The 19,442-nt window shown below is 32.6% G+C and overlaps 1 protein-coding gene across 12 annotated transcripts in view; it reads right to left on the bottom strand.

The window, feature by feature from the left end:
• DICER1 (dicer 1, ribonuclease III) overlaps window positions 1–19,442 on the bottom strand; it is a 57,241-nt gene that overhangs the window by 15,418 nt on the left and 22,381 nt on the right. For 9 of the 12 annotated variants that reach the window (XM_087872534.1, XM_087872523.1, XM_087872549.1 and 6 more), the window contains 14 exons: window positions 19,149–19,317; window positions 17,619–18,091; window positions 15,616–15,748; window positions 12,847–13,089; window positions 11,154–11,308; window positions 9,616–9,748; window positions 8,529–8,604; window positions 7,057–7,196; window positions 5,206–5,385; window positions 3,651–3,864; window positions 3,010–3,163; window positions 1,212–1,394; window positions 489–594; window positions 217–392 (listed from right to left, as the gene is read on the bottom strand). In XM_087872534.1, the coding sequence (XP_087728660.1) occupies window positions 217–392; window positions 489–594; window positions 1,212–1,394; window positions 3,010–3,163; window positions 3,651–3,864; window positions 5,206–5,385; window positions 7,057–7,196; window positions 8,529–8,604; window positions 9,616–9,748; window positions 11,154–11,308; window positions 12,847–13,089; window positions 15,616–15,748; window positions 17,619–18,091; window positions 19,149–19,317 (2,535 nt within the window). The remainder of the gene's footprint in view (window positions 1–216; window positions 393–488; window positions 595–1,211; window positions 1,395–3,009; window positions 3,164–3,650; window positions 3,865–5,205; window positions 5,386–7,056; window positions 7,197–8,528; window positions 8,605–9,615; window positions 9,749–11,153; window positions 11,309–12,846; window positions 13,090–15,615; window positions 15,749–17,618; window positions 18,092–19,148; window positions 19,318–19,442) is intronic. The other 3 variants (XM_087872554.1, XM_087872565.1, XM_087872558.1) reach the window with 1 other exon arrangement.

The following is a 19,442-nucleotide window of genomic DNA, read 5'->3' as shown; positions in this document are numbered from 1 at the left end:
TTATCCAAGTTAACATCAGCAAGTAAATCATTAACTTCATTTTAATTCTTGGAAAATATACTAGTAAAATGTAAACATCTTTTTTCTGTAAACTGAAAAACACAAAGTTCTGATGGGGCATTTATGGAACCACTGAGAAACTATGTGAAAACATGTTAAATTGGCCTAGCTCCAGACTAGTGTTCCTACATAGTTAAACTATAATGTATTTAATACCTGAAATCCATAGGAAGTGACTTGACTCCTACACCAGCATCAATAGCTGTTTGAGATCTGAGTTCCTCAGCTGTCAAAAGGCAGTGAAGACGATAAAGAATACTAGGGAGACAAACTGCTTTTCTCCACAGTGATGCTGGAATAGGATGTATAGCGCAGAGTTCTGGAACCAAAATCTTTAATAGAAAACAAGACAAAGCTCAATTTTAAAATCTTACAAATTTTAGAGTTAGCAAGGTGCTGAGCCTCTAAAATAGAAAATATACTATTACCTGCTTATTTTGCAGACTTTCCCACTTTGCTTTCCGTTTCTCTGCACTGCTTAATGGAAGAGCTTTCCCCTTCTGATTCAAATGCCGAGGAGTCAAAAGATTAAGTCTAGAACAAAATGAACAGCCTTCTTTAAAAGGCTTACTATAATATTTCAAATTCCATCTTGAAAGATGGAAACAAGAAAAAAACTTGATTTACAAGATTTAGTAGTAGGGATGTGATTTGTCCCTCGTAGGCCTTTTTAGCTTCTTTTGAATTTTGTTCATGTATATCGTAAGCTGAAAAATATGGAGATTTTTCTGTAGGAAAAAAATCTAGCCATATAATTGATTTTTTTCCCCTGAGTCATTGATTTGTGCATCAATTCTATTCAGGAGGTGATTAGAAAAAGTAAATAGAGGAACCATCTTATTTAGGTGGGAAAATCTAATTCAAACTCCTTTGACTTTACCCAGCTTTTATTTTAATTCTATTTTAATATTTTCTGCTTATTGTACTCCCCAAAAGATAGAATAAACATGTTTCTGTTTATGGACTATGAAGGAAGGGGACCACAGCCCCTCCCCAATTGGTCCAGGATTGTCCCCTGAACATATTTCTTTTTGAAAAAAGTAACTTTAAATGTGTCTAAAATCACCATCTATATGGAAACCTGATGCCATATGTTTATAAATCACCACCACAAGGGGAAAAAATGTGTAAATTCTGATAGTTGACTTTACCTTGAAGATGTGTGGTCCACATCCAGCAATGGCTGGTTGAGATTGGTCAGATCAAGGTTGTACTTTGTTTTATAATATTCAGCAAATGTTTCATATTCTGGTGAAGGAAATTTGCTCAATGGTGTAAGATCTGTGTAGACATCAGCAACATAGAATCGATGAGGCTGGTCAAAATTTCGATACCTGGATAGAAACAGATATTTCGATGCCAATGTCAAACACTGTGCCAAATAAATTTTCTACCATTTCCAGATGTTGGATTTAATTACAAACCAGTCTGAAATAAAATATAATTTTATTTTCAAAATAATTACTGATCAAAAACAATGAGCTATATCTTCCAGTAAGATTTTCCGCAAGATGTTGATATTCCCAGATATTAAAATACAATACAAATACCCTTCCTTTCAATAGGTAGAACAAAATTAACTGAATAGTTATTTTGATCTTGGCAATTGCAACTTTAGTGAAATAAGGAGGAAAATTTTCCAAAGAAAAAGAAGCATTCTATGTTTAAGCAGGTAAATATAAAACAATATATTTTATTATTATTCCATTTTTAATTCAGAAATTCCATAGATTTTTTTACAAGTTTTGCTTAAAATATGTCATATTTTATTATATATTTTTCCATTGGAATTTCCTATCTATATTAACGCAGCTCTAAAAATTTTCTTTATTGCTGTCAAAATGTTGTGGTCCACCAGCAGCCTGAGGAGCTGGCAGCGGAGTCAGACAGTGAGGAGGCTGGGGAGGAACATGGGCCAGTCCTGGAGGCTGGGGAAGGCTTGAACGAGGGCTCTGTGTTGGGAGGCAGAGGTGGGGCTAGGGCCATCTGGGAGTTATGCACGGACTCCAGAGCCTCCAGAGTCAGACATCAAAGGCAGAAGAACAGGAGGAGCCTGTTCCTACTGCGCGCATGCGCAGAGCTGCCAGAAGGCAAGAACAGCTAAAACAAAAGGGATGACTTGGGAGTAAGGCCTGGAGATGATTGGCCCCTCCCATAAGGCTTAAAAGAGAAACAAAGGCACGTGAGCCCTTTGCAGGAAAGCAATGTTGTTAATTCTGTTCCCAGTCGGCATCTCTGTTTGATTCTGGACTCTGTGTGGCTTTGCCAAGTAGGTCTTTGGCAGCCTGTCAAGGGAGATAAAGGTTGGTGATTATCCCAAAGGACTTTTTGCAACTAATTGGGACTCATCTGTGAATGAACGTAATTCACAGCTGTTGCAATAAAAGAGGTTTTTGGGACTACTCGTGTGTTTTAATGACTCAGGAAGCCTAGGTCACAACACAAAAATCCTGAAGAATATTCTGCATCCCACATTTATGTGATCAAATTTCCTTTCTTTTTAAGTGATGCCATATCTTGTATTAGGAAGCCTCGTGGGTAGCGGTATGCAAAATATTTCCATTTTCAATTGTCTCAAAATTAAAGTATCTTATTTCAAGTTTGAAATGTTCTCATCTTAAACAACTTTCTTCTGATTTTGAAACAAGGTGTTTCCACTTAAACTGGAATTAGTTTAGTCTGAAACATTTTGCATATTATTCCTGACAGGCACTTCTTCACACTATGCAATTATTAGGATCAACGAAAGTGTTTTAATACTCTGCATACTTTTTTTTTTTTTACTTTGACATGTAACCTTTTCTAGAAATCTGGAATCCAACTCCTGTAAGTCAGACTTGATCACTATAGAATGTTCTAATGTTTGCATTAAACTGTTAAAAACTGTAAAAATACTAACTACTTTTAAATATAAACAGATATTTGTTTCAATTTTCAGAAAATACTCACCTTGGAATGATAACTGCATCCTGGTAATCCTCCAATTTAAAAATGAATGGTGATTCTTTTGTATATTGTGTACTGGGAATGCCAGTACGAGCTTCTGATTTCTCAATATTTTCCATGAATTTAAAATCAATGTCCAAAGTGCTGGAGCCATCAACTTAAAAATAAAATATTATATTTTAATTTCAAAACTGAAAATATTTTCAGATTCTTAGCACATATTTTTAAATGGTAAATAGTTCCCAATAATTTTTATCAAAATCAATTTCGTAAGACCACAGGGCTTTTGGTGGTAATCAGTATTTCAGAAGAAAAGAAGTCAACCTGAAATACTGTTCTAAGAACTAATGTTTATATACTATAGTACTTTCCAAGCTTCTGCTTTTACAAGTAATATTCAAAATCTAAAACAACTAAAAGGCAAAACCCCTTTATTTGTTAAATTTTTATGGCTGTGTTGCAAATCAGTTTTATTTTCTGCAAAATGCTCTAACATAAAGGATTGTTGTAGAATATTAAACAATTTAAAGGATATTAAACAATTCCTCCACATGTGGGAAGACTTTTGTGTATGAAAATACCACTTAAATATCCCATCAACTGTATGTAACGTTAATCAATAAATAAAACAGCACTTTTCTCACCAACATTAAGAGGTAGAACACAATAGGCTGAATCAGCATCAGTGGGTCTGAATTCTAGTGCAGGTTTTTCAAGTCGAAGAATGTGAGAGAATATATATTGGTGAAGTCGTGTGATTAACTCAAGCATTTGTAACGATAAAGTGAAACTTGATTTCTTTAACTCAATAGATATAGTCACTTCTCCTGAGCGGGTATATACAGGAAAATGAGGAATCTAAGTAAACAAACCAACCAACCAAAATAAATGTAAGATGGTTACAAGAAGGCATTGGCTAAAATTTGTGTCCCTTGTTAATAACCAAAGTACATCTAATATTCAAACCAGCATAAGGATATATATATTTACAGACATTCAATTATAGATTGCAAACACACAAACAAACCCATGTTAATGTCAGGTTAAAACTGAAAACTGTCAGAAAAATGTAATAGATTCATTCAAGAACCACAAATGGTGGCCATGCAGGAGCTAATATTATAATCTGAATATTTGTGCAAATACAAGTCCATGTATTTTTCTACACTTTTCTTGTAAGACTATCACAATTTCTCAAATAACTATAATCTTTACTTTTTTTGTTTTTCTTGTGCAATGTTATTATTTATAAGGTGCTACCTTAGAAAGGCAGTTCTTGATGCAAAGTTTTAAGGAGTGTATGTGGACTGTACATAACTAAGCATAAACATTTATTAGTATCCTTTATAGCCTATTCCAATCCTAACCTATTCTGGGAGGAATACAAGAACAACAATATAAAAACTAAAGAAATCATCAATTTTATCATAGGTCACCAAATAAAAGGCTGAAAGCATGCTGAAATAGTATTGCTTTAAGTAGGTCCTGAAATAAAAGAAATACTGGTGTCATGTGAACCTCTTGGGCAAGAGAACTCCCTAAAGTTCTCTATTGTAGTTAAGTGAGAATGTTCACCAGCAATCTTGCCACCCCATTTTGTATTAGCTATAGCTTCTGGATCGTGTCCAAAGTTATACCCTTGCTTGAGAAATATGCTTGCTTTGGAAGATATGCAGGAACCAGAAAAAACATAATGCTGGCATACATTAGTATGATTTGAAATATTAATCTGGATTTAGTTTAATTCGTGTATATGCATTCTGCAATAGAATGCTTAAAATAAGTTGCTTAAAATAAGTATTAATTATAGAAAAATAAGAAAGCATAGGGTTTAGAAAGTCTGTCATAATATAAAACCATTTTCTTTCTATGAGCAAGTTATTTTACAGAGAGACAATGTGTGTAACTATATTCTCTATTTCACAAGATTCCCATATAAACTGCATCATTCTAAAATAATGATGCAAAAGAAACAAGCAACTGAGGTCACTGATCTGGATCATTTTATTATTATATTATTTCAAACATTTCAAAACATAAATATCAGTCCTTTTAAAAAGTTAATTAGGTAACTCTGACAGGTAAGATAAGCAAGAATCGTTGCATAAATATGGAGTTCCACATGTAAGACACTGGCTTGAACACCTAAAAACAATTTTAAAAAGAAAGAGAAATGCATGTATGTGTGCGTTTAATTACCTGAGGTATAGGTTTGGCTGTCAGTATTCCAAAACATCTTGTAGTATCTTCGGGAGGATATAGCTTTCGTCTTCTGAAGTTGAGCTCATCAGGTAGAGGAGTAGTTAAGACCATACCAATTACATAAAGGTAACAGGGTTGATCAGGTTTGGGATAACTGTTCCTCAAACATTCTGGAATCTATAGACATAGTGTAACAAACATGCTTTTTAAATAAAAATTGTCTTTAGTGATGCATAGAAACAATACAGTTTTTAAATAAATTATCTCTGCATATACATATTTTTTTTAAAAAAATAGAATGCAGGATTAAATTACAAGTTGTCAGTGATTTATTGATTTATATAACTAGCAGCTAAAAAGTTGATGCACAGTTTCTACATCATGAAACCATTTGAAACCAGTTTCTACCCCAAAAAATAAATAAATAAATAATTAAAACTAAAGAACCAAAATGGAATGAAGTAAGAGGCTCCAGTCTAGAAAATAATAAAATTCAGAAAGTTAATGAGCCTTTTCAAGGATGCTATTTAAGCTATTTTGGACAAAAAGGTAACATAATTAAAATTCTTGTAATTTACAAATTCAGTCCTGGTTTCTTCAGGTAAGGCTAGGAAAGGCCTCTTGCTTGAAATTTGTATTATTGCTGTCACAATGCTGGATAGACCAAGGATCTAATACGTTATAGACATAACTTAATCCTAACTACCGGTAAAAGTAGCTTCAAATTTGACAATGAGATTTTACACATAAGTGTTATTACCTGATGTTTCCCATTTGTTTAGAACACTTCAAAATCCAAAAAACACATTTACTTTAATTTGTGCCTCTTTTGGATTATACCATGTTCTTTTCATTCCCCTAGAATAGCATTTGAATATTTCCCCCAAATAGTATACCTTACTAGGGACTAGGCAGCAAACCAGATTCAAAGAGACAAAAACTCAGGCTCAAGGCAGATATTCAGATAGCACTAGTTGGCAACTCTTTAAATATGATGTCTCTTCTCCTTGGCTTGTGGAGCTGACCTCCCAAGCTTTTTCCTAATTCTAAAACAAATGCATTTGATTTGAATTGCTGTTAACAAGTGCTATATGTTCAAATACAAATTAGTACAGTCCTCTATTCTACAATTTCTCCTTAACCACATTATATCCAAAGCTGCAACTATCATGTGGCTGCAATACTGGACTTCAGTATAGTAATGAATGATTAAATACTGATTCTGTATCCTATTTTTTATCCAGACATAAAAAATAGCACACAGCATTCATATTCCTCAGTAGTCATATGACACCAAAGATAATGCTTCATCTCATACTAGAAAAAAATTAAACACCATTTTATTATGTCTCCACTATAATTTACGTATAAATGAGAAAATAATGAAAGTCATGCAGGTGTGAAATGGAAAAACATGTCTTTTTGTGCATCCAAATTTCTTATTCAAGCATTTCCTTTTGGTCCCACTGGAAAAAACTGTCTTATCACATATAAGAAATCTTATTCTATCCTTCTTATTGTGATGTAGAAGTGTACATGCTCTCCCCAGTCCACAACAAACATTTTTTTTCATTATTACAAGATCCTCTGATTAGCACAGATGCTAAAGAATCAGTATACTCCTTCTATTCAAGTCAGAACAATCTTAAACATACATAGGGCGTCTCAAATTTTTCAACTGTCAATTTTGAAACATTAGGGGTGTTCAAAAGTTGTGACATTAACACCTTGGGAATTGTAAAGATCTTTTGGTTACTTTTTATGTGTTTGGTAACTACATAATTATCATAACTTACAACATTTTGTTTCATACAGTCACATATAGCAAAACCATAGAACTATACTAACAGCTTTAGGGTAGCACTGCCTTCGTTTTGTAGAACCTGGCCTTCCTGGAACGCTGGTTTCTTCTTCATCATGCAAATCAAGTTCCTCTTCATATTTTACTGTTTCTTTTCCAACAGGCATCAAGTGATCATCTAGTTCACCTAAAATATAAATAAAGAACAAATTATAAATCAAGTAATTCCATAATTAAGAAATAATTTCCTCATCCATAAAGTAACTTTTATCCAGTCTTTTATAATATGCATGTATAAAATCATGAGGGACTGGTCTAAACTTCCTCGCCTGTTTTAGACAAACATATACAAAGTATAAATAAAAGAATAAAAAATAACAACCTCTTCATTAAAATGGAGTTACTGCAGCAGTAATTAAAGGAAACTGCCTAAGTTTAAATTAATGAGGATCTTTGTCAAGATTCTTAGAACATTAAATGCAATATTATTCTTTACAAATCAATATGTAGTGTTAAGTCTGAAAGAGTCAATTCAGCTTGATTTTATTCATATTTAGTCTGAAATAACTCAATGAAATTCTCAATGAACATCTTACCACCTATAAACATATATAGGATTTTGTCCTCTCTGAGACTTGAGAATGCTGATCAGTGTGCAAAACTGAGCATTCTTTATCCCTTCTTCTAATAAGAAACCTGAGCCCCTCAAATAATTAGATATTACTAAGTTCCACAGTGGGATCTTAATAACATTAAGTATCATAAACAGAAGTTGCAGGAGGAGAAGGCAATTGGGAATTGGTCAGGAGAGCTTGACATCACAGTGGTTAAGGCATCAGGCTAGGAACCAGGAGACTGAGAGTTCTAGTCCTGTCTTAGGCATGAAAGGTGGCAGGGTGACTTTGAATTAGTCACTGTCTCTCAGCCCTTGATGTCAGGCTTGGGAGACAAATCAGTCTCATATTTAATGCAATTTTTGTATTGTGTAGGATGAAAAGAAAGTAGCAAATAATGTGAAAATTAGTAAATAAATGTGGAGCTACATAGCCATATTAGCCAGTTAAACAATTGATGGAGGTCAAAGGTGAATCTATATGGAAAATACAGAGAATTAAGCTTATCGCCAATATTGTCAGTACAGTAAATACTAGACTTTCTTCATACTGGTTATTATCGTCTGCCAGGACCAAGAGTGTGAAAACCAAATTGTGTTAAGAATTCAAGTAACTCAGCACACATGATACTAGATACTCTTGTTATAATTACATGCGTGAATTTCCATCAGAGAAAAATACTAAGTGCAAAGGTTGGATATGAAAATGATGGTTAGTAGAAAACTATAAAAGTGACTTTAAAGAAGACCATTAGTAAAAACTAATTCTGCCAGTTCCAAAAATACTAAAATGGCATTTTCAGATATTTCTTTCCCTCTACATTAAAAAAAAACCCCACAATAAGTGTCAAGATAGTATCAAACGTTCTTTAAATAAATGATATTGCTTCTAAAAGTTATACTTACCAATTTTATGCAATTTTTCACAACAAATAAGAGCGACAACTCTTTCTGCTAATCTCGCACAACTCATTGGAGGACCCTGGAAATAAAATTTGAAGCACATCTTTAAAATTTTCCTATCAATAAATAATAATCAATTTACTGCTTTTTTCATTTCACATTTTAGTTATTATTTATTAGATTAATATCCTATCTTTCCCTCTGGAGTTCATGGTGAAATACATAGCATTTTTTTCTTCAAGACCCTCCCACCCACCCACCCCCGGCAATAGCAATACTGGGCAGCAGCTTAGCCTAACAGGCTCAAAGTCACCCAATAAGCATGCATGGCTGGGATGAACTTACACCTGGACGTTCACCTTAACTAATATGCTATACTGACTCTCTAATAACTAAGGACTGTTATGCATAAAAAATATGTAAGTGTTGTATAAAGGACAGGTTTAAGAACATAAAATAACATCTATACATAGAACAGATGTTATTTATATATTCCAAATATAGCCAATAATTGTTTTGCAAAAAATATATTTCAGGTTATTATAAAGGTCAAAAAATATCACTATTTAGACTGAATAAACACTAAGATGCTTCCCTACTGCTAATAAAAAAAAAATATTACTTAGCCCTAGAGTTTCTTATGACTTTTGCACATAATCTTTTGTCATTCAAGCTTTAATACCCTGTTTCCCCCAAAATAAGACATCCCCTGGTAATAAGCCCAATCGGGCTTTTGAGCACAGGGCAATAAGGCTAAGCACTTATTTCAGGGTTCAAAAAAATATAAGACAGGGTCTTATTTTTGGGAAAACATGGTAGTTTAATTCAAATAGAGAGAAGAAAGTAAACCTCCTTCTTTGCAACAGTATATATATTTCAATGCTTTCAAGACCTCAATTACTGTATACCCCATTTGACTGATCAACTTCCAATTGAGATACCTGGAAATATTGTAGTCATATAAATTTCATGGACCAGCTACTTAGCAGAGTAAACCTTTCATATAACAGAAAGTTATGCACTTCAAGAAAAACAAGTTGCAAGCCATGTCACTCAAAATTTATTTAGTCTAAACAAACAAAATACTTACGACTATTGATGCTCGAAGAGGAGAATTGATAGGCAGATAAAGTGTTGCATAAAATGTGTTATCAAGAAGCTCCCTAGTTTTACACTTCGGAGCCAGATGAGTAAATGGATCACTTGGTAATCTAGCACAATACCTATTTGACACATTTAAAAAAATAAAGATCATTTAAAAAAGCAAGTGACTTTTTATAGCTATTCACAAATTAACAGAAACCAACAGGCAAATGGATAAGTCAATAGTTTGCAATTATTTCTAAGATTCCATCCACAGTTAAATGGTTTGATTTAAATATAATACTGTACAAGTCTCCCAAGCAGACTGATAATAAAGACAATAAACAGGAGAATCTTGGAATGTTTCCAAGACTGAAATGGATATCCCCTGGAAAATTGTATCTGTTAATTGAGTAATATCACATTAAACCAGAAAAAATATGGCAAGTGTCTATACAAGATCAGTTTTATTGAATATACCCAGAACCCTCTCAACCTAATATTCTGTTTCTCATAGTGGTCAAGCAGCTGCCTGGATGTTGCTTGGAAGGAGGAAGGAGGCTACCCTTCTTCTAACATTGTTCACTTTGAAATAGTACTTGGTGGATGCTCCTCACAACTTAGATGCAACAAATTCAAGATCAATAGCCCTTCACATCTCAATGAACTTAACCCCTTTTTAAAACCATCCAATTTAGAGGCCAACACATTAAGTATGAATTACATACTTCATATAGTATATAATTAGGAATTAATTATATCCTGAATATAATTATGTATGTTTGTCCTGTGAACGGTCGTCTTAAAATTATTTTCAATCAGCCACAGTAAATATTTTTTTGTATTTTGAGAAAGGGAAAATTCTGTCTACTTTTTCCCATGTCATGAATTGTTTTATGAAATGCCCAACATGTACCCAATATTGTTCTCAGCTAAATAATCCACTAGTCTACCTTTTTTAGTAAAAATGTTTCTTATAAAAAGTTCTTAATTTATGAACATAATTCCCATAACATTAATTGTAATATTTTTTTTATTTTTTTCAATTAGTCATAATATGAACTACTCCTTTTTCATAGCTATTATATGCAGAGCTGGCATTCTTACTGTACTATCCACTATTATCCCAAGATTTAGCTAAGGGCTAAATCTGTTTGTTAGTTTGCTTGCAGACGTTTCAATACCCAACATCATTAGTGCAGCACGGATGATGTTATCTAATCATGTAATAAAATGTCTACAAGCAATCAAGCAACCTCAGAAAGAAATAAGAACCTCATATTACAGAAATATTTGCTTTAAAATTACATTGATACCTCTCTTCCATTTTATTCCCTCCCTATTCTCCAATAATAAATATATTTCAGAAAAAGTAATAATGAATCAATAAATGGATTTGGTTGTCTTACTTCTTGTAAGACATAAAATCCTTAGTTTAACCAAAATAGACAAATGCTTAAAACAGATAGTTACCAGCACTTAATTAAAGACTGCTTTATATCATATAAAATATAGAGCTAAATAGGGAAACAATAGTCACCATACCGATTAATGTGCCCAATAGCAGTGTTTATTGTGACTCTTGGACCACCATCTTCTTGCCTCAACACATATGGTGGGAAGATGTCATCATCATCTATAATAGGCTCATTTTCTGTTTCACTAATATCAACAGATTTCGAGCATTTGTTCCTCAGAATCTTTTAAAAAAACAATTAATAGAGAATGGTAAGAACATTATATAAATTCAGCCTTGAGATAAACATTATTAGCATTATTAGCAAAATTGAAAGATACAGAATATTTAAGAATAATTAAGGTAGAATGGGATTATCTATGGGCTATATCTTTAGTAACTATTAGTTCCCAGCCCTTTTAAGGGAAGAATTATCACAATCACTAGTATGGAAGAGGTCACACCAACATTACCCAGAAGGGACCGCCTTCTGCCGCCGATAGCCTCCCACCGACCAGTACGCTCCCACAGAGAAGGACTCCTCAGGGTGCCGTCAGCCAGGCAATGTCGGCTGGTGACCCCTAGGGGGAGGGCCTTCTCTGTGGCAGCTCCTGCCCTCTGGAACAATTTGCCCCCGGAGATACGAAGAATATCGGATCTCCGGGTCTTTCACCGTGCCCTGAAAACTTTTCTTTTCCATCAAGCAGGGCTGGCGTGAACCCCCCCCCATTTTTTTTTAGTTTTTTAGCTTTTAATTTGTCAATGGGTTTTAATTCGAATTGTTTTAAATTTGGGCCAAAGTATGTAATTCTTTTAACAATTTTACATTTTGTATTGGTTTGTGTTTTAGTTCTGGCTGTGCACTGCCCTGAGTCCACTAGGAGAAGGGCGGTATACAAATTGAATAAAATAAATAAATAAATAAATAAATTAAATAAATAAATAAATAATAAAGTACATTTCAGCTAAGAAAAAGAAACCAACAACATTGACTCACCGACAATTAATGTTCAAATTATTTGGCTTGTTGGAAAAAGGATAACTAATAGATCAGAATCTTTTTGTGTACTATTTTATGAGTATTAGCATAATAATTAATTTCTGTAATTTTTATAAATATTTCAGTTCTCTAAATGATTCAAAAGAACTGCTTTGGAATATGCAGAAACAATATGAAGTACTATTTTACAATAGTTAAACCACTTGTGTCTTTAAAAAGGCTGGCATAACTGCTTCAGAAATTACTCCCAGCTATCTTTCCAACTGGTGCATGCACAAATTGCTGATTTCAAAACACTTCTAAAACACAGAGTATGCATGTGAATAAAAATATGTTTTAACTTTATAAATATATAAAAAAAGATGGAACCAGTATAGTGATGTCTAATAACTAGTTATTAATTCATCTGAAAATCCTATCTCTCTTTCTTACTGTATTTAGTCATCTTTCTGTGGATCTTCTGGTGTGGATCTCGTTATTTCTTTGCATTTCTTCCACTTTTAAGAAAAACTGATTGATAACTAAATTCCTGAATCACTATTTTACATTTTTAGAACAATAAAAGCAGGTTTTTAAAAGCATTTTGGGATGAGTAAAATATTACCTTGCATCAAGCTAATTGTATCAATTGATTTTTGTTTCTAATTTTCTAATATTTAATACTGCAAGCCATTCTGGTATTTGGAAGTGGAAAAGGATAACACTTGTACAAATAAACAAACAAACACCTCCATCAATTCCTTTATAAGTCAGTGACATACATAGACTTCTTTGTCACATACCTTCTCAATTGCTTTATAGGTTTTAAGATCTTCTTCAAAACATTTGATTTTGTCTGAATCAGCTAACATAATGTAGTTTGAGATTGGTGCCCTGGCTCTTCCTTTGGATTGCACATAGGAACGATATTCTGTGGGCAAATCAAAACGAACCACCAAATTGCATTTTGGTATGTCAACACCCTCTTCTACAATACTAGTTGCAATTAGCAAGTTGGTTTCGTGTGCTCGAAATTTTCTAAGAACCTACAAAGTAACCAAGAAGACATATTTCTAAGACCATCTGTTGTAAAGCCATTATCTTCACAAAAGTTTAATATTCCAATACTTGCAGAACTCTACTTATACTCCAATGGTTTGGTATAAAAGTTATAGTTTTAAAAATGTATTTTGATTTTCTTCCTCAATAAAATTAAAAATTCCAATAAAATTATTTTTAAAAGAATAAAAATTATAGAAATACAAAGATAACAGGTTATAATTTTAGAGAATAGTTAATTTTAGGAAAATAATTTATAAATTCTTTAGTTCACATCTTAATATCAGTTTTTGTTTTTGTTCCCCAATTGATGCTACATTATCTTTAAAACGCTTGTGTAGAATCCACTTAAGTGTCACTTGTCTAAAATTCAATATATTCTAAAATGTAAGCCCAGGACTCTCCAGATTTTCTTGTCACTGAAGACAGAGAAAGCATTCCTACAATTTGATCAAAGTGCAGCTTTAATTCCAAAAAGGTGTTTCAAGCACCGTCTCTTTTCCTGAGATTTCCTGGCAGCTTTAACGAGTAGCAGACTAGTGCTATATTCTCATCTATGTACCCATTGGTTCTTTCACTTACTGTCATTTGCTTCATTTGAAAAATAAAATATACCAAACACTAAAATACATTTCTAGTTTACTGAAACAAGCTCATTTAAAGAACTGCATTGGAAGTTTCTGCCATTAATGATAACATTATTAATAATGGCAATTCTGAACTGTATTTAACTATGTATGAACAAAGTCTGGTTACAGAAATATAATTATTTCAAATGATTCATATTAGTTAATACTAAAATATTAATCATTTCCATTTTCCAGAAAAATGGAGCAAAATGAGCAAAAATAATTTCCCCAGAAGCAGTAAAATTAAAAAATGCTGCAGCCAATGTAGTTCTAATATCCTTAAATTTCAGTTCAGTGAACTAGCAACTAAGAGTATTTAAAGTAATAAAAAAGCAAACAAACTTAGTTTTCTAAACATCTACTCATATTTTATAAAATAGCATGTAAGTCTCATTCAAATGGACACTTAACACTCAAGTTTAATGGTTTAAAAATTCTTAGAGCTGATGCTTAGCTAACCACATTTTCTGGACTAAAAATGTCAGCCTGGTAGCTATATTTTATTATATGTGACACGAACAAAATAGAGTTAAATGAATGAGTTAATTATTTGGATAAATAGAAAATACATGAACAGAAACAGAACTCTTCTAAAGTGAATTGAATCGGAACATTTCTGGTATTTCATTTAGCATTGGAGGACTAGAGTCCTACGATAATTATTCAAAATAGAATAGGTTTCTGCTTAACCATTCTGAATAATGAAAACACTGGAGGAGGAGAGGAGGTGGAGGAGAATTATAGGCGTAGATCCTATCGTTAATCACGATTTTATTGATGTTGTTTTCTATCACCAGACCATTTCAGCACCTAGTCCTCCAGTATCATGACACACTGGTATTCATTCTGATTCTTCTCCTTCCCAGCAGCAGAATCATGAGAAAAAGTTGAGGGGGGTCATCAGATCTTGAAATGTAGAACTGGATGCTTGTTAGAAAAACGTTGGAATTGTCAAGTCCCTCTGTAAGAGCTCCACAGCCACAATCCATTCAAATTTGATGCCAATTGGAAAAAGTAAGATTTTATAGATTGTTTGCTTTAGGGACAAGTGAAGATAGAATATTTTAAATATATAATATACCCCATCAAAAGGAACTATGACAGAAAGGAAAACAATCAATCGCACATGTCAAAACTCTCCTGAATTATTTTACAGCTTTCTATTCTGTATCTGATCTTGACCATTAAAAACATAAGAGTATAAAACCTCATCTCAATAAGTGAAATTGTCAAGCTTGATCTCAGCAAGGAAAAGTTTTGTCTGCAAATTGCATCTGGTTCTCTCAAGAATAGAAAATTGAGATAAAAGAGCCACGTGTACTACAAGCACAGATGTCCGTACGTACGTACACACACACACACACACACACACACACACACACACACACACAGAGAGAGAGAGAGAGAGACAGATATTCCTAATCTTAGTCAATGGGCTTTCAATATGAAATCAGAAATGGAAGATAGTTCCAAATTGTCCTGAGGCTAATTCAGGAACCCATATGGATTGTATGGTTGGTGCACAATCCACAAATTGTGGGAAGAGGATATTTACACTAATTTTACAGGAACAGCAAATTGGATTACAGAACAGAGGAGGAGAAACAGCAGCTATTTCTGCTAAAATATTTGTTTTACACTACAATATTTCCAACAACAATCTTAATTCTTAATATTAAGTCAAATGTTATCATTAAAGGTATGAATGCTTGTTCTTACTTTTCTATTTTTTAAAATACAGATATACAATTTATTTCAGAAGCTTTAAATACATTCCTTTTATATACTGATATTCACAACATTCAAGATGAGGAATTTTTAATGAAGTGTTCTAATGTAAGAAAATACACCACATTTATATACAATTATTTTCATTAAAGTTACCTCTTCCTGCTTTCGGAATTCTATTTCCATCTGTTTGCTACGGGGCTGATTCTTTCCAATGCCATGTCCAGTTATAAAATTGCTGCTGATGTAAGCCAGCTCTGGGTCTTGTTTGCCAGCTTCTTTTATCAACCTAAATATATTACACATATTTTGGAAGATGCATGAAGTTGAAAAAAAATATAAGAATTTTTGAGATATACAATACTGAAAAAAGAAGTATGGTAATTGATTTTCTTACCAGGATATATACACAGGTTGCATTCATTCTTTTAAAGTTATTTAAACTCAAGTCCACTGACAAAGAATGTTTTATATGTCTTTCATATCTTATACGTTGAACATGTTTTTCATATATCTTACAGGTGAAACAAAAAAGTTAATATAAAAAAGCATGGTTCATGTATGTTAAAATCTTCCTAAAAATCTAGTGAAGTTTTAATTTTTTAGATTAAAAAATTATGGGAAACTGACAGAAATAGGGTTTCTTCAGAAATAAGATATCTGACATCTTTTAAGAATTTTTCTGATTTGTGGCATAAAGTGAACAATAAAAATACATATGCACATTTCTGCAGATGTTCATAGGTATATGCACACAAACGAAAGGACTTTCCCCAAATTAGATAATTTTTACTTAAAACAAATCTTTAAAATATTAATTTTCATACTTTTTGCCTGAAATACGGATATTAATAAGAGTTTCATGTAATTCACAATAACTGGGTTTAATCAGGAATCGGGAAAAACATACATTTGTTTTGGCCAGAATAACTTCAGAAAAATAAATATAAAAAGTAGAAATTAAAACCAAAATTAAATTAGCCATTTTATAATTAAAACTTCTTGTTGTAAAATTATTCTCAAGATGATGAGGATTCTGCATGAACTACATAACCCTGCTACAGACACTCAGTTCATTTGCTTTCTTGTCTACCATTTAGCATTCTTTTGTGACTCAACATACTCTTAATTGGTTCTCTTTGGAGTTTCCTTTAGGACTTTTTTTTTTAATTATGAAACAGGCTTGTACTCTTACAGGTTCTCAGATTTTTCCAAGCTTTCTGGTTGTTTCTTTCATGTGAAACAAATAGAATACTACATATAAATTTCTGATTAATTATCTGGCTTTTGAGAAAATGCATATTGGCTGAGCCATAAGGCTGACTATATAAGGGGAAATTTTAGCAACCAAGAGAGCAGAAATGAGAAATATTCATTATAGCAATTTATTTGTTGTCTCAGCCAAAGAAATAAGATAATGAACTTGAATATGAAACAGAACAATTCTTTGTAGGAATGTAGAACATAGCAGAGATCATCATAGCCATTTTTATCCTGCCTTTATTATTAAATATTAAATTATATTCATTTACATTAATTATATTATTTTATTTCTATATATTATACTATAGTTATATTATGATTAATTATATTAAATATGATTAAATAATTCAAGACAGTAAAGATATCTAATACTTTCTCCTATTTTCCCTACTAACACCACCCTGCAAGATGAATTGGGCCAAGTAACTGGCCCTAAATCACCCATCCAGCTTTCATATATAAGGTGGGACTAGAACTTAGTCTCTTGGTTTCTTGCTGGGTGCCTTAACCAGTTGAAGCTGTTGGCCTTTTCAAATACAAGGCCAAGGTGTTTTTGATAATAATGAACAAAATGAGCCATAGAAAGCTGTAAACTAGAATTACTATGCTGAAGAGAAATAAGCAAAGAATGGTAGTTTTCTGCCCTAGGGATTTTTCTTAAAGGAAAATTTAAATTTTAAGTTCAATTTTTAGTTTCTTCACTGTAGGAATATATCAAAATAGGAATACCCACCACTAAATGAGATTTTAAAACAATAAAGAACATTTCTGTGGGTCTATGTATCCTTTTTTAAGTGATTAGTATGTGTATTATTGAATGGCTGAATAGTTATTCCAGATTACTACTATGCCCTTTTGCTACATACAAAACTTTTTGTTTTATTAAAGAGATATACCTGTTTAAAACAACTGCAGTGTATCTTCGTTCGACAAAAATAATTCCACATAAAATATTGGTAAACGGAGAAGGAAAGTTAGTCTCTGTCTTCTCTTTCTCTTCTATTTCTTCATCCTCATCATCATCCTCAGAATCACTCCAAGATACATAATTATCTTGATTCCTATTATTATACCACTCAACACTTTCAAATTGTTGCCGTTCATAGGGTTTATATTTGCGCAAGATTTCAAGCAGTTTTATTACTTTTGGGGTTACAAATTTCAGGTCAAGTGAGGCAGGTGAGAAGTGCTCTTCACAGAGTGCATGAATTTTCCTTAGGAAAGTATCTGTAAACAATAAAAATTTCCTGTGCAGCTCCTCTTGCTCATGCTTAATGTACTTCTGTAGCTCTCTCACCATCATCCCAGCTACTTTATCTGCACACCACGGTCCCAGAACAAGCAACACTGCCCGGCAGTCTGACAGTATCTGTAACCAAAGAAAAATATATCAATTCAATATAGCACCCAAATGCACTTGTATATATTCTCTATTATTAGTTTAATCAGTAATTAATTTCATAAGCATTCAAAAGGGTATCAGTAATGAGTATATCTGCATATTCATTTCTCATGAGGTTGAAATTGAGTAAATTATTACTAATACAAATCAAATATGACTCACATCAGAGTTTTAACATGATTTTTCAACCTAGTATAGATACTAGAATAAACAATGAATATGCAAGAAAAAATGAGGAAAAATACATCACAATACTGGGGTAATGAATGGATTTAGAATGTATGAATATCAAATAATTTCTTTTGTCCTCCTAGTTTGGATTCCTGCATGTTTAAGGGAACTCAGTTGCCATAGTTCACTTATATAGATATTTTTTCCTTCAGTTTTCCTAAAGTGCAGTCTGCTTTTTTTGGGTGTGTGTGTGTGATAAACTGGGTGTTGATCCATTGGTTCTGACAGGAATTGACTGATTGGCTTTTCACCTGAGCCTCATGTTTTGAGCTAGATTCACCAGATGGCTTCATGCCTAAAGCAAGATTAGAACTCACAGTCTCCTAGTTTCTAATCTGGCACCTTAACCACCAGGCTAATTATATAAATAACTATATATGCATATCCTAAAATTAATATTTAAAAAACAAGCTAGCCCAACGTGGAACACATTTTACAACAACTAGTTAAAAACAAACAAGAGAATCCAGATTTTTTTTTTTAATTCACCACCAAAATTAGACATTTCATATTATTGTTTCTTGACCACTTCTAGTAAAATATTAGGAGAGAATTCTGCAACTTGTCTCTAACTTAATCTTAAGTACAATTCTTACATATTTTTTAAATTCTCAGGTTTGATCTTTAAGATTTACAGAGTTTATCTTAACTTCCTAAAGTAATTAGCTATTAATACAAAAATCATGATGTATAAATGAAGAAACATTTATGAAGATGAAAATTGATGTGAAATTATGTCTTAAAATATAGTACAGCAATTTTAATAATATAATGATGCATAAATTGTCTATACCTGCTTAGAAATTAAGATAGAATCTTTCTCTCTACAATGTACAGATATGTTGCAATCATTCAGAAAGCTAAGCGCATCGTCCAACTCTGTTAACAGTCTTTCATAGAGCCCACTTTTGTCAGAGTATGGTCCGCAATCCACCACAATCTCACATGGCTGAGAAGTATATCTATACCATAAGAAAAAAAAATTATAATTGTTTAGAGTTGATAAATGCAAAACATTAATAATTAAGACATTGCATGGTATTTAAAAACTATGAGACTGTGAAGATACAATACGCAAGCTGACATT

Source organism: Pantherophis guttatus, chromosome 1 (genome assembly GCF_059756535.1).
Source record: "Pantherophis guttatus breed Tessera chromosome 1, ASM5975653v1, whole genome shotgun sequence".
NCBI classification, from domain to species: Eukaryota; Metazoa; Chordata; class Lepidosauria; order Squamata; family Colubridae; genus Pantherophis; species Pantherophis guttatus.
The sequence above is the reverse complement of the archived record's forward strand: the minus strand, read 5'-3'. Positions and strand labels throughout refer to the sequence as shown.